This window comes from Dermacentor albipictus, chromosome 1, assembly GCF_038994185.2.
Source record: "Dermacentor albipictus isolate Rhodes 1998 colony chromosome 1, USDA_Dalb.pri_finalv2, whole genome shotgun sequence".
NCBI classification, from domain to species: domain Eukaryota; kingdom Metazoa; phylum Arthropoda; class Arachnida; order Ixodida; family Ixodidae; genus Dermacentor; species Dermacentor albipictus.
This window is the reverse complement of record NC_091821.1, coordinates 335468766-335483872: the sequence shown is the minus strand read 5'-3', so window position 1 is coordinate 335483872 and position 15107 is coordinate 335468766. Positions and strand designations below refer to the sequence as shown.

The following is a 15107-nucleotide window of genomic DNA, read 5'->3' as shown; positions in this document are numbered from 1 at the left end:
TACGCCACAGCAACAGCAGCGCCAGAAAGAAAACCGCACCAACCCGCTTCCAAACACCACCTACGCTCCAGGCTCTCTTGTGTGGCTGTCTGTCCATTTTCAAACGCCGCGACTTTCCTCGGAACTCATCCCAAAATATGAAGGGCCTTACCGAGTCTTGGAGCAAACATCCCCAATGAATTTCCTCATTGAGCCACTGTCACCACCTAAAGACTTGCGCCGGTGCGGACGTGACATTGTCTACATCTTGTGTCTCAAGCCCTACCACTACCCTCTGCCTCCCAATTCTTAAGTCGCCAGCATGGCTCTTTTTGTCCAGGGGGAGATTGTGAAGAAGAAGATGCGTCTCACTGTACAGCCGCATCGCCAACACGCGGCTCAGCTCTGCTCGCACTGCTGGTTGCTGGCGTCTTTTTGGACGGTGCTTCGGGCTGCCTCACCATTCCTGGTCACTGTGCCCTTTGCATAAAGAGCTGCTAATAAACCCCTTCTCACAACAAATAGTTTGCACTAAAAGGTACGATAACAAGATAATAACATCATAGCTAGTTAGTTAAATGTGGTTCAATGGCACAAAAGTGGCTAAGGCTGTGCTGCGCCAAGCAAAAGGTGTGTTAAAATCCAGTTTAGGAAGGAAAAGGCTGTGTTAATAATCTACATTTTATGTAAAAATCCAGTGTAGTCTAGAAATTTACGCACGTAAGATAGTGGGACTAGTGGATCATCACCTAAAATTAAAGCAGGGTGTAAAGGTATGTGTAGTTGATATAAGTTGTGCAAAAGGTTTCGTCTGTGTATTTCAATGTGTGTACAGTCTGTTTCCCACTTAGGGGAAAACTCGGAGCGCATTGTATCGGCGATGCGGCGAGCGCTGGAGCCAGGCGGCGGAAGCAGTTCGCGCAGGCGCAGACGCTCTAGGGGCGGAGTCGTGATCTGCGTCGTCTGCTACGGCGGCGCACGCTGACCGCATTGTCGGGAAGAGTGCTACGGTCAGAGGCAGTGCGCGTATTCCATTGTTACTGCGCGAACTGAGCCGATATTCCTTATTAAGCGTTGTGCGACGCCAAACTCTGAGCTCGTTTTTTCGGAAGGCCGTGGTACTTAGTGCGTGCACGTATGTTTCTTCGCTGTGTGTGTTACCGTAACAGGCAGCGACAAGAAAGGGACACCGAACTGTGTGCGTAACGTGCTCGATCTTCATTTGACGCAAAAGGAAAACAAAACACACAATAAAATTAATATGCGAGTCGAACACGATGAAACAAATGGATAAGAATAAAAGAATGCTTTAGGTTAAGGCATTGAGCTGAAAGTGTTTCTTCTCGACAATAGTTCATTACACAAAACAGGCTCTGCCAGCTGACGAGGAAATGCATGCGTCACGCTCCGAACATCACTTAGTATCTCGTCATGTCTCCAGCGGCAGCGATGACAGCGCTCATTCTAGAGGGCAGTGAGTTGCAAATTGAGTCGCTAAGTCATGTGTTCATTCGCAGCACATCCCACTGACTGACGATGGTCGACTTTGGGGCGATTTGGCGCTCTTTAAACTTCTGAAGATAAAAAAGCAAATGACCTTGAAAAGTCAATGCAGCGTCATCTCCTTCCGTCGCTGATTGGTGATCGAAGAACGGTGCGGCTCTCTACAGATACAGGAAGGTTTACAAGATTCAAGATTGATCTGAATAAAGCTGACGCTTGTCCGTTTTAATTCAGTCCAGCTTTTTCATCTGACAAGAACGGTGCTAAATCGTTAGTCCTGTTCACATGGCCCGTGTACCGAAGAAAGAACAAGTGAAGATTATTGAACTGTGTTCTAGGAACTATATATACTCAAAAGAAGATATCAGAGATGACAGGACGGTCGCTTAAAGCTGTGAATAGGATACTGCAGGCCTACAAGAAAGAAGGGCGCATCAAAGATGCACCTCGCGGACGTCCACCAAGGCCGAGCCTGTCTTGTGTTATGAACTGTTGTCGAGAAGAAACACTTTCAGCTCAATGCCTTAACCTAAAGCATTCTTTTATTCTTATCCGTTTGTTTCATCGTGTTAGACTCGCATATTAATTATATTGAGTGTTTTGTTTTCCTTTCGCGTCAAATAAAGACCGAGCACGTTATGCGCACAGTTCGGTGTCCCTTTCTTGTCGCTGCGTGTTACGGTAACACACACAGCGAAGAAATATATGTGCACGCACTAAGTACCACGGCCTTTCGAAAGAACGAAAGAAGCATGCCGTCAAAAGAAGTTTGCAGAACCCGAATGTGGCCAATGAAAGCTCAGAGTCTGGCGTCGCGCAACGCTTAATAAGGAATATCGGCTCAGTTCCCGCAGTAACAATGGAATACGCGCACTGCCTCTGACCGTAGCACTCTTCACGACAACGCGGCCGGCGCGTGCCGCCGTAGCAGACGACGCAGGTCATGACTCCGCCCATATAGCGTCTGCACCTGCGCGAGCTGCTTCCGTCGCGCGACTCCAGCGCTCACCGCATCGCCGATGCAATGTGCTCCGAGTTTTCCCCTAAGTGTGAAACAGACTGTACATATTAGTAATATATGCATAACTGTTAGCGGTTCTTGGCATTTCTCGCATGTTGATGTGTCTTCTTTCGTAAGTAAATAATTGTGGGTGAGGTGTGTGTGCCCAATGCGTAGTCGGCATAAAACTACTTCAGCACCGTTCCTGATGATAACATGACTTCCATTCACCAACTATGGGTTTAGCGGTATGTAGCTTGTTGTCGGCACAACAGTCCCATTCGTGTTGCCATTTTGACGTTAAGGCTTTTCTAATCGCACGGATGCTATCTTTATATGGAAGTGTTGTGTTTATTATGTCTTTGTGTGCTGGCATCGACGCACATCTATCAGCTGCTTCGTTACCTGGTATCCCAACATGGCTTGGAACCCAGCAGAAACAAATTGACCTCCCGTATTTGTTAAGCGCCCCCGTGTTTAAAATGTCTCCTATCAGGGGTTTACACTCGGATTTCAGATGTAGAACCTTCAGTGTGCTTAAAGAATCAGTGTATATGACTGCGTTTTTGTGTATATCAGTGATGATCTGTTTAACAACAACTCATATAGCGTGAACTTCAGCTGTGAAAACAGAGGCATGCTGTTGCAATCGGATACTTTTTTCCTAATTTTCCGTTACGGCCCCCACACCCATGTGTTCTTTTGTTTTAGAGCCATCAGTGTAATATTCCAAATCCAGGACATTCCAAACCTGTCTAGGCACTGTGCACTCACGCACATTTATCCAGGAAAACGGTGTGATACAAGGTTGCGTACTTAGCACAACACTTTTTATAGTAAAAATAAACTCTGTTAATAAAGCCATTCCCCCCTCTGTTATGCACTCCATATACGTCGATGATCTGCGAATAGCGTGCCGCGCCTCAAACTTGCCAACATGTAAACGGCAGCTCCAGATAACAATAAACTAATGGAGTGGGCTGAGAAAAATGGCTTCCGTTTCTCTACTAAAAAAACTGTTACAGTGCTATTCTCACAAAAACAAGGATTGTACTTACACCCGGCTATAAAATTGAATGATGTCGCACTGCTGGTAAAACATGACTATAAATTCTTAGGAGTAATCTTTGACAAAAGACTACACTTCCTACCCCAGATTAAAATATTAAAGATTAAGGCAAATAAAGCATTGAATATCCTCATTATCTCATAAGCACTGGGGTTCTGACCAAACGTGTCTTTTATGTCTTTTACGTATTTACCGGTGTCTTGTGCATAGCCTTTTAGACTAAAGCTCTGTGGTTTACGGCTCAGCCAGACAGTCCTACATCCGATGACTTGATCCAGTACACAACCTTGGAGTGCGACAGGCAAGTAGTGCCTACAGAACATCACCTATTCAAAGTTTACATGTTGAGTGCAATGAACCCTCCTTACAGCAGCGCAGAGCATTACTCACTTTTCTTACAGACTCAGAATTCAGTCATCACTGCGACACATATGCTACAACATCCTCACACAATGCAATTCATCCTTACATTATACAAATAAACCGAACACGATTAGGCCACTTCTCCTGCGGTATGAGCAATATTGTCGGGATTATGGCATACCTCATGAAGCCCTCCACATTGCCAAAAAACCACAATGGTTGCCTCCGTGGTACAATTTCACACAGATATATGACTGGACATTAACACACGTAAAGAGACACCCCACCAGAACACATTATACGAGAATTCTGTGCTCTTCAGGACAAACTTTATATATATATATATATATATATATATATATATATATATATATATATATATATATATATATATATAAAATAAGACATCATGGCAGAACAATTGGAATTATCTGTGCTGCAGCGCAATAGAGTCTTTCTTACAGAGCATTTAGACTTTCGCTTGCAGACCCTCTTTTTGCAATGTCCCCCTCCCCATTAGCCCTACGCCAACTTCATAGGGATAATTTTCAATGCCCCATTTTTGTGTTTTTTCAAGGACTTATCCGCAGCAACCACTTGGATTCACCTGGACTCAAACTTACTAGGACTCAGATATGTATGGCTCTGGACCTGAGTGATTCTAAGCTATCATTAATGAGTTTGCTAGCTGTGGTTAGCACATCAAAATAATAATAATAATATTTGGGGTTTTACGTGCCAAAACCACTTTCTGATTATGAGGCACGCCGTAGTGGAGGACTCCGGAAATTTTGACCACCTGGGGTTCTTTAACGTGCACCTAAATAGCACATCAAAAGCACTTTACTTTCCAAAACCATGTACTGTGGCAAAAATTTAAAAATCTGTATTAGCCGAGAAGATAGCGCTGTAGTCTGATGCAGCCAGCAATAAAGTCTCAATATCACCATTTATCAAAAATGACTTTTTCCAGTGATGCAACTGTCAGCACAAAGTGCTATACTGCAAGCACAGCAATGCAGCATCTCAAAGCAAACACTTACATTTAACACTGACAATAACACGCACCTTTTCGGGGCTCAAGGCTCCCATGTGTGTCTCCAAGTCCTAGGCAGCCACTTGAGTTGGAGCCGAGTGCATAGACATCATCGTCCTGAGTGACCATTAAGGCCTCGTTGCCTGAGCTGCCAAATACACAAGCCAGACGCAGCTTTGACACAAATGTCTTGTCAAGGTTGCTGAAGATGAGCCATTTGTCCAGATCCGTTGAGGTTCCCAGATCCAAGACAGGCAGGGAAGCCAGTCGCTCTGCCATGCCCACTACTTCCTCCTCCTGCTCTTCTCTGCAATGAAGAATAATTAGGGTTGTTTCGAAACCATAAAGTTGGACAATGGTTGTGTCTACATAAGTGAAACAGTAAGATGTTGTGCCAGTTTCGTAGCACCTCGCATCACCATTCTAGTGTATTGCACTCATGTGGAAAGAGAATGCACATGTGCATCACATTATTGCACCAAACGGGATTTAATTAAAAGGGAATAATTAGCTTAAGCTCAATTCATAGAGGTCATCATCATCATCATCAGCCTAGTTACGCCCACTGCAGGGCAAAGGCCTCTCCCATACTTCTCCAACTACCCCGGTCATGTACTAATTGTGGCCATGTTGTCCCTTCAAACGTCTTAATGTCATCCGCCCACCTAAATTTCTGCCGCCCCCTGCTACGCTTCCCTTCCCTTGGAATCCAGCCTGTAACCCTTAATGACCACCGATTATCTTCCCTCCTCATTACATGTCCGGCCCATGCCCATTTCTTTTTCTTGATTTCAACTAAGATGTCATTTACCCGCGTTTGTTGCCTCACCCAATCTGCTCTTTTCTTATCCCTTAACGTTACACCCATCATTCTTCTTTCCATAGCTCGTTGCGTCGTCCTCAATTTCAGCAGAACCCTTTTCGTAAGCCTCCAGGTTTCTGCCCCATATGTGAGTACTGGTAACACACAGCTGTTATACACTTTCCTTTTGAGGGATAGTGGCAACCTGCTGTTCATGATTTGAGAATGCCTGCCAAACGCACCCCAGCCCATTCTTATTCTTCTTATGCGCCATAAAACCCAATACAATACAATACAATACATTCTTATTCTTCTGGTTATTTCAGTCTCATGATCCGGATCCGTGGTCACTACCTGCCCTAAGTAGATGTATTCCCTTACCACTTCCAGTGCCTCGCTACCTATCGTAAACTGCTGTTCTCTTCCGAGACTGTTAAACATTACTTAGTTTTCTGCAGATTAATTTTCAGACCCACCCTTCTGCTTTGCCTCTCCAGGTCAGTGAGCATGTATTGCAATTGGTCTCCTGAGTTACTAAGCAAGGCAATATCATCAGCGAATCGCAAGTTGCTAAGGTATTCTCCATCAACATTTATCCCCAATTCTTCCCACTCCAGGTCTCTGAATACCTCCTGTAAACATGCTGTGAATAGCATTGGAGAGATCGTATCTCCCTGTCTGACGCGTTTCTTTATTGGGATTTTGTTGCTTTCTTTGTGGAGGACTATGGTGGCTGTAGAGCCGCTATAGATATCTTCCAGTATTTTTACATATGGCTCATCTGATTCCGTAATGCCGCCATGACGGCTGAGGTTTCGACTGAATCAAATGCTTTTTCGTAGTCAATGAAAGCTATATATAAGGGTTGGTTATATTCTGCACATTTCTCTATCACTTGATTGATAGTGTGAATATGGTCTATTGTTGAGTAGCCTTTACGGAATCCCGCCTGGTCCTTTGGTTGACAGAAGTCTAAGGTGTTCCCAATTCTATTTGCGATTACCTTAGTAAATACGTTGTAGGCAACGCACAGTAAGCTGATCGGTCTATAATTTTTCAAGTCTTTGGCGTCCCCTTTCTTATGGATTAGGATTATGTTAGCGTTTTTCCAAGATTCCGGTACGCTCGAGGTTATGATGCATTGCGTATACAGGGTGGCCAGTTTCTCTAGAACAATCTGACCACCATCCTTCAACAAATCTGCTGTTACCTGATCCTCCCCAGCTGCCTTCCCCCTTTGCATAGCTCCTAAGGCTTTCTTTACTTCTGGCGTTACCTGTGGGATTTCGAATTCCTCTAGGCTAATTCCTCTTCCACTATCGTCGTGGGTGCCACTGGTATTGTATAAATCTCTATAGAACTCCTCAGCCACTTGAACTATCTCATCCATATTAGTAACGATATTGCCGGCTTTGTCTCTTAACGCACACATCTGATTCTTGCCTATTCCTAGTTTCTTCTTCACTGTTTTTAGGCTTCCTCCGTTCCTGAGAGCATGTTCAATTCTATCCATATCATAGTTCCTGATGTCCGCTGTCTTACGCTTGTTGATTAACTTAGAAAGTTCTGCCAGTTCTATTCTAGCTGTAGGGTTAGAGGCTTTCATAAATTGGCGTTTCTTGATCAGATCTTTCGTCTCCTGCGATAGCTTACTGGTTGCCTGTCTAACGGCGTTACCGCCGACTCCTATTGCGCACTCCTTAATGATGCCCATGAGATTGTTGTTCATTGCTTCAACACTAAGGTCTTCTTCCTGAGTTAAAGCCAAATACCTGTTCTGTAGCTTGATCCGGAATTCCTCTAGTTTCCCTCTTACCGCTAACTCATTGATTAGCTTCTTGTGTACCAGTTTCTTCCGTTCCCTCCTCAAGTCGAAGGTAATTCGAGTGCTTACCATCCTATGGTCACTGCAGCGTACCTTGCCGAGCACGTCTACATCTTGTATGATGCCAGGGTTCGCGCAGAGTATGAAGTCGATTTCATTTCTAGTCTCACCATTCGGGCTCCTCCACGTCCACTTTTGACTAACCCGCTTGCGGAAAAAGGTATTCATTATCCGCATATTATTCTGCTCTGCAAACTCTACTAATAACTCTCCTCTGCTATTCCTAGAGCCTATGCCATATTCCCCCACTGACTTGTCTCCAGCCTGCTTCTTGCCTACCCTGGCATTGAAGTCGCCCATCACTATAGTGTATTTTGTTTTGACTTTACCCATCGCCGATTCCACGTCTTCATAAAAGCTTTCGACTTCCTGGTCATCATGACTGCATGTAGGGGCATAGACTTGTACCACCTTCAATTTGTACCTCTTATCAAGTTTCACAACAAGGCCTGCCACCCTCTCGTTAATGCTATAGAATTCCTGTATGTTACCAGCTATTTCCTTATTAATAAGGAGTCCGACTCCTAGTTTTCGTCTCTCCGCTAAGCCCCGGTAGCACAGTACGTGCCCGCTTTTTAGCACTGTATATGCTTCTTTTGTCCTCCTAACCTCACTGAGCCCTATTATATCCCATTTACTACCCTCTAATTCCTCCAATAACACTGCTAGACTCGCCTCACTAGATAACGTTCTAACGTTAAACGTTGCCAGGTTCAGATTCCAATGGCGGCCTGTCCGCCATTGGAATTTAAATTCGGCACATTCATTAAGGTAATGTGATGACAAATAATCCTTGCGAGTATACAGTATCCTGCAGTGACTGAAAATATTTGGTCTCAGAAATTGATCAGAGAAAGTCATTTCTACTTCCAGAAATCATTTGGTTCTGTGTGACAGCACAGCTGTTTTGCACAGAATAAGTACATAGGTGATAGTTGCTATGACATTAACGAACAGGGACAAAAGCTAATGGCATCTTCAATTGAAAATCCTAAGCACTGAAAGTGAAGTAGCGCTACACAGGTCGTGTTTTAAGCCAGTACTAAGCATTATCATGGGTCCAGGTTGGCTCTAATATGTGTAATGAAGCCTAATACAGCAGTGTAGTGCTACAATGTGTCCCACGTGCAGTGTTCACGAGGACTTAACTTGCATAACAGTATTTACAAGCATTTCACAACATCAGGAACAGACTTGATAAATCCACTGTGATATAGGTTACGGCTGCTATTCCCCTTGTGCAGTTGTTCAGGGCTCTCTAGCAGTATGCAACACCCTTTCTCTGGAGCCCAAGAAAGTTTTAAACGAGCATGACTCATCAGGCAGCCACAGTGCAGTCAGACAGCTATGATGTGTGACACACCAGTAGGTTAAGATTCACAGAAATCGAGACCTCAAGAAGTACAGCTGCAGTGCATGCATTAATACTTCTTAAAACCTTTACCACAATACACACCTTTAACTGTACGATTTTCTCAGGTCCAGGGTGAGTGCATTGCTTCTCCTTTGTGCCCGACAAAGGCACTTTCGACTTTTAAATGCTAGATTAATTTATTACATTTATGTATCACATTTATTGGACTCTCTCTCATTCATAAAATTAGACCACCTGGGGTTCTTTGACATGCACCTAAATCTAAGCACACAAGCATATTTTTTTTTTCATTTCGCCCCAAATGAAATGCAGCTGCTGCCGCTGGGATCAAAGCAACAACCTCAATGCGTTCAGCACCGCAATGCTATAGCCACTGAACTACCACAGTGGGTCACTTGAATGCTGTCCTAGATTAATCTGTGGTGCTACTAGAGTCCAATACGCCATAAGCTTCGAACTTTTTCATAGCTCTCTGCCTGGCTCCAAACATGATCACAGAATTTATGGAATCCAGACAAACAAAAAGAAAGTTGAGGTGCAGTAAAGTGTATACTAAACAGATAGAAGATGGTGAACATGAAAGTAGTAGCCAAGGGAGACGAAAACCCTGATATGGCAATGATGCAGTCCCTCTGCTTGATTACAGTTTATTCAATCAGCTTGCTGTGAAGTGTTAAGGTAAAAAGAACTCAAGCAGAACTCACTTTCTTGCTTAATGCATAAAAATTGTTTATACTGTTACTCAGTGCGCATATCAAACACAAAGCTTCACTTCAGAGAACAGTCCATACCGATGGCAGGATAAAAACGGGCATTTTATGTAGGAACCAAAAAGAACCTTGTAGGTTAAGCAAAGGAAATTTAACTTGCACCTCAAAAAACAGAAAAAGGAAGCCGAGTAGAATACAGATCAGTTTTCTTGAAAAGCATCAAGGGGCAAAATTATCGCCGCTAATGCTGGCGTGCGAGGTACCTCGTGCTTTGACCGAGGTACAGAAATTTTTCAAGGAACCAACAAATTAAGGCCAGCGCGCGGGATGGTTGCCGACATGTCGGCTACTACGTCAGCGCTCATAAATTATGAGTAAAGTTGCGCACTTATTGTGACTTTGGCAAGTTAGCTACGGTGTGTCTAGCTTCTGTATGGAACTTCTAAACGAGACTGAAAAGCTACCTCGCGTTCTCAACACTTCACCTGGGAGTGAAGAGCGCACAAGCAGTGAATGATTAAACACTGGATTAGGTCAGCCAGCGTGTAAAACTACTCAAGCGCCAGCTGAGAGATAAGGCTAGGTCAGCCTTTTAAATAACATTTTGCCTTTTTCGTTGTCTTTGTTACGTACAAGTAAAGGTGCAACCGGTAAAGATGCAACGTGGGCATAAGAAAGAACGAGACGTTGACAGCTGAAGCATGATACTAAAACACGTTGCGACCCTATGCTGGAGTACGTGAGGAGCTGATAAGCAGCAGTCCAAGACAAATCAACGTACAAAAAGGCACGTTTCACTTTTAAGCAGCAAAACTTTATAATAGTTAATCGCGGAGCCGTGAAACGCTACAGAGTACACAAAGCAAACGCTCCTTCAATTTGCAACGACATGCACAGGTGTTGAGAATCGCAGTGCGTCGTGTTCTTGCTTAAAGTTTCGCTTATAACTGTGCGTAAGACAACCACACACCCACCTGTCAACAGCCGACGTGATTGCTGCTCTTGTCGCCAAGGTCCTGTCTCAAACAGACGTGCACTGCGCCTTCAGAAATGCGCCACTACTCGTGAGCACGCGAGTATTACGAGGCTAAAGACGCCAAAGAAAAGTATCCGTTAGGGAGAACTACGATTGTGAATCATAATTTATCCAAATTAAAGTTTACTCATAGAATAAAGAACGTTTCCTCTCATGCGCTCTCCTCCAAACACGAGTGATTTTGACTTGCCAAATGCGCGATAGGTGCGCGTATGCGGCAGCGCGCGGCGGATACGGTGGCGACGCCTTTCGGAAGCTCCGGACAACTATGATAGGCACATTTTGTCAGATGTGAGCGTAAGAAGCTGCACTCTTCAGCAAAATTACACCATGAATTACACCCTTTGCCACACAACGACAATCGTCATCTGTCTTGTCCGCATTTCCTTTCTCTAATGCGGCGAGCCCGGTACTTCCCAGCAACGAACACTCTTAAAACGGTTGCACCCTTTGGGGTGTATATTTGTCCCACAATAATCGTCATCTGCCTTGCTTGCGTTTCCTTTCTTGAAAACTAGGCGTTCGCTACTTTCCTGTCGAGAATGCTGCGTCACACTGATAACGCGCATGCCGTTCGTGACTGGGAAGTACCGGGCTCGCAGCGTTAAAGAAAGGAAACGCGGGCAAGACAGATGACGATTATCGTTGTGGGATAAGATAAGCGCCAAAGGGTGTAAATTTTTCTAAGAGTGAACGGCATGCACACTACACTCTTAGAAAAATTTACACCCTTTGGGGCTTATCTTGTCCCACAACAATAATAATCTGTCTTGCCCGCGTTTCCTTTCTTTACCGCTGCGAGCCCGGTACTTCCCAGTCACGAACGGCACGCGCGTTATCAGTGTGACGCAGCCTTCTCGACAGGAAAGTAGCGAGCGCCGAGTTTCAAGAAAGGAAACGCAAGCTAGGCAGATGACGATTATTGTTGAGGGAAAAATATACACCCCAAAGGGTGCAACCTTTTTAAGAGTGTAAAACAAAATTACACCCTTTGGGTCGTATCTTGCCACACAACGATAATCGTCATCTGTCTTGTCCGCATTTCCTTACTTTAACGCTGCGAGCCCGGTACTTCACAGTGACAAACGGCATGCGCGTTATCAGCATGACAGAATTCCCGACAGGAAAGTAGTGAGCCCGGCGTTTTTCAGAAAGGAAGCGCATGCAAGGCAGATGACGATTATCGTTGTGCTTCAAAAATTGCCTGAAACAATAATTTATAGCTTACAACAAACTATTAACATTCAGAATCGATTTCGTGTGCTCTACGGTACTGTGCAAGTTGCTGTTAATTTGCTAGCTGATTAGGCCCTAAACAAAGAACACTCTGTTTTGGATATTCAAAATATATATTACATAAAAAAAAATCATTGTTGAGATCAGCTGATGAAAATACTTTAACTGTGCAAATTTTATTGAAATTGTATACAAAATGAAAACGTTTTTGGAAGTGCCTTGTCTCCCCCTTTAACTGTTTGTAGCGCAGTAGGCAAGGATGGAGACAGAGCAACACACACACACACAAGTGCTGAAAAACTGCCTTTTATCCAAAGTATGCTATATATGGCTGGGCAGAGGGCCCTTTTCTCCTTCCAAAGGTCAGTTGCTGAGACCTGTAGCCATCAAAACTGTTATCTGTAGAGACAGTCACTGGTATTCCTGTAGTTGCCTTTCATTTTGGCCAGGATTAACGACCTCCAGCACAACATGCAACCAGTCCTAACAAATACACACTTGTCTCCAGCATTCTGACTGTACTGTAGTACCTTGGATATTCTTCTAGCATGTCTATAGGATGACAATACAGCACCAAAAACTGCTTGCACTTCTATGGCACGATCACCCTCTTCAGGCAGTACAACAGGACTCTTGTACTTACACAACACCCTCATTTGTGTTTCTCTTCCTCCATAATTGTCTGTTACACTGTAAAGTGTGTATGTTAACTTGGCTGTACTCATTTTGCATATCTGGTTTCCTTATAAACATGCAGCTTGTCTGTACATCTCTAATCAGGGTACCCATAATTTTCTGCAACACGGTAATTAAATAAGCCACCCTAAAAGCAGTGCTTAAACAAAAAAGAGTCAAGGAAGAAACTGCAGTGAACAATTGCATTGTAAAACTTTGCTTAGCAACAAAATGCACATTTCAAATGTACAATGCAGTCATGCTTTGTAACATGGTCAAAATACTACATATATTACCTGCTGGGTTTCAGTAAAAATATCTTGCTCCGCGGAAGCGACAGTTTGCAGGTCACAGCCACTGTCACTATGCAGTTCCTTAGGTTGTATTCTTAAATACGTGTACTTTGCAGGCTGCAGCTCTGAACCTTCTAGTGATCTAGAAACTTGCAATGCTCTTGAAATATCTGACGAATACACAATATATAAACAAGAATATTGCATAAGAGTGGCTAATCTCCAACAGGAATGTCAGCAAAAATTGCCTGCTTGGCATCCTGCAAAGAACTGCCACTATTCTGGGTGCATGGACTGCAAGCAATCTTTTTGTTTACAAACACTATTGATATTGCTGAGAGAGTCAAATTTTTGTGCATTTCTATTGAAAAATCTTGCCCACCTTTCAATTTATTTTAAAATGCTTATTTTTGCTGGCCAAAGGATCATCGATACACTTTCTCTACGTGCATACCGCGTTCTATTTTTTACCTGGATACCTTTGTTCATCCTATGAAAATATGGTAAATAAATGCTAACTATAAAGCTGCAATAAGCAGAACAACTAGGACTGTTCTCAGCAGTTATCTATTTTTTTCTGCATTTTTAATTACAAACCAAATTACCAAATTAATGAACACTTCTTTGCCCTACCTTTACTTCCACTTGCATTATGTGGGATGAGTTTAGAATTTTAAATGAGAGTGCTCGAAGAATGACCTTAACCTTTTTCCTGCCAACTACTTGATCAGAAAACCATCAAAATTTCCCAAACGTTTTTGTGACTGGCACATTGTGAGCAGCGACATCAGCAGTTGGTTGATTTCTTTTGTGTGTGTGTTACTGTCCATTATTCCTTTACGTTTTTGAGTTACTGATAGGCAAGGCCACAGAAACTATCTATATGAAGCACATTATTCCTTGGAACAAAAGTCAAGTGTGTTTTCTTTTTAACCTCCATGCAATGCCTTATCGCTGGCGTGGCATGAAAAGGAAATCGCATAGGCGCCGGTGCCAAATCATTTTTGTTGAGCCGCGTCTATGCGAGAGAGGTCACCAGGCACTCTAGGCCCCCCACCTTCATATTCAGAAATGTGTCTTAAGTAGAAGTCACAACTTCACTTGGTCCAGTCCAGCACAAGGTAATGCCTAATGGGAATGCGCCGCAGGAAATGCATTGAGCATCTTAGGCACGATCACGTCAGGCGTTAAATCGTGCTCGACATGACCAAGTCAAGTTGTGGCTCCAAGCTAAGGCGTATTTCTGAATACAGGGGTAAATCCTGCTTGTAAATGTTAGTGATACGTTGAAGCTCTGAAAACAATTTGCTGCAACTTTCCATGTCTAAGTGTTTACTTTAGGTACAGAAACATCCAAAAACACCATGATTCCACCATTAAAAAGGCATACGGCATAGCTGCTGCTGCCCAACTCTGAGCGACTAGATTTAAAGCCTAGGCTAGCCAGACTTCCACTGCACTTCTGCCAACTGCGTCCTGAAAAAAATGGTTTTTTGGGAAGGTAGTAACACTGAACAGCACAGAATTCACACCAAAATGATAAAACGACTGTCACTTGTCTGTGGCACTTAATAGATGAAAGGAAACATCTGGAGGACTGAGACTCATCCTTGGCAAGGAAAGGGTTAATAATCGAATATGAATGTTCATATAGAACTGTCTTTGAATATAAAATGAATGCTGAACAGTTTCTTTAGTTCTTAGACAAGAGCGCAATGAGCAAAGGACATACAATAAGGTAAACAGAACTGAATAAGTGTCCAATGTATCATCAACACATGCCAATTTGACTACGAGAGATACCTGGTGATAAATTGCACAATTTCTGAATGAGAACAATGAAAAAGAACAATCTATTACCTGATACTGCAAAATCAACAATGATAACACACTGCTTGCTGGATACATAGGGCCTGATTAGGGCTGTGTGGTGCAACATTCGAGTGTGTATATAAGTGTGTGATGAGCTCAATCATGCATGTGTTCAGGAAAATTTGTTAAAAACGTAGTGAAAGATACAACCACATAAAAGTACATTTTTGCCAGCCAACAAATCCACTAACAAATTTTGATCTGGTGCCAATTCTGTGTGAGCAAGAAGACTTCCATGACCAACCCAATAACACAAAAACATAAACACTCCCA

General features: G+C 43.4%; 1 protein-coding gene across 1 annotated transcript in view; it reads right to left on the bottom strand.

Moving 5' to 3' along the window:
• Positions 1–10970, bottom strand: part of LOC135915033 (RCC1 and BTB domain-containing protein 1-like) — a 52547-nt gene extending 41577 nt beyond the window's left edge. The window contains exons 1-2 of the mRNA XM_065448003.2: positions 10697–10970; positions 4983–5257 (exon numbers count right to left, since the gene is read on the bottom strand). Of these exons, the coding sequence (XP_065304075.1) occupies positions 4983–5229 (247 nt within the window). The 5' untranslated portion in view covers positions 5230–5257; positions 10697–10970. The remainder of the gene's footprint in view (positions 1–4982; positions 5258–10696) is intronic.
• Positions 10971–15107: the final 4137 nt, after the last annotated feature.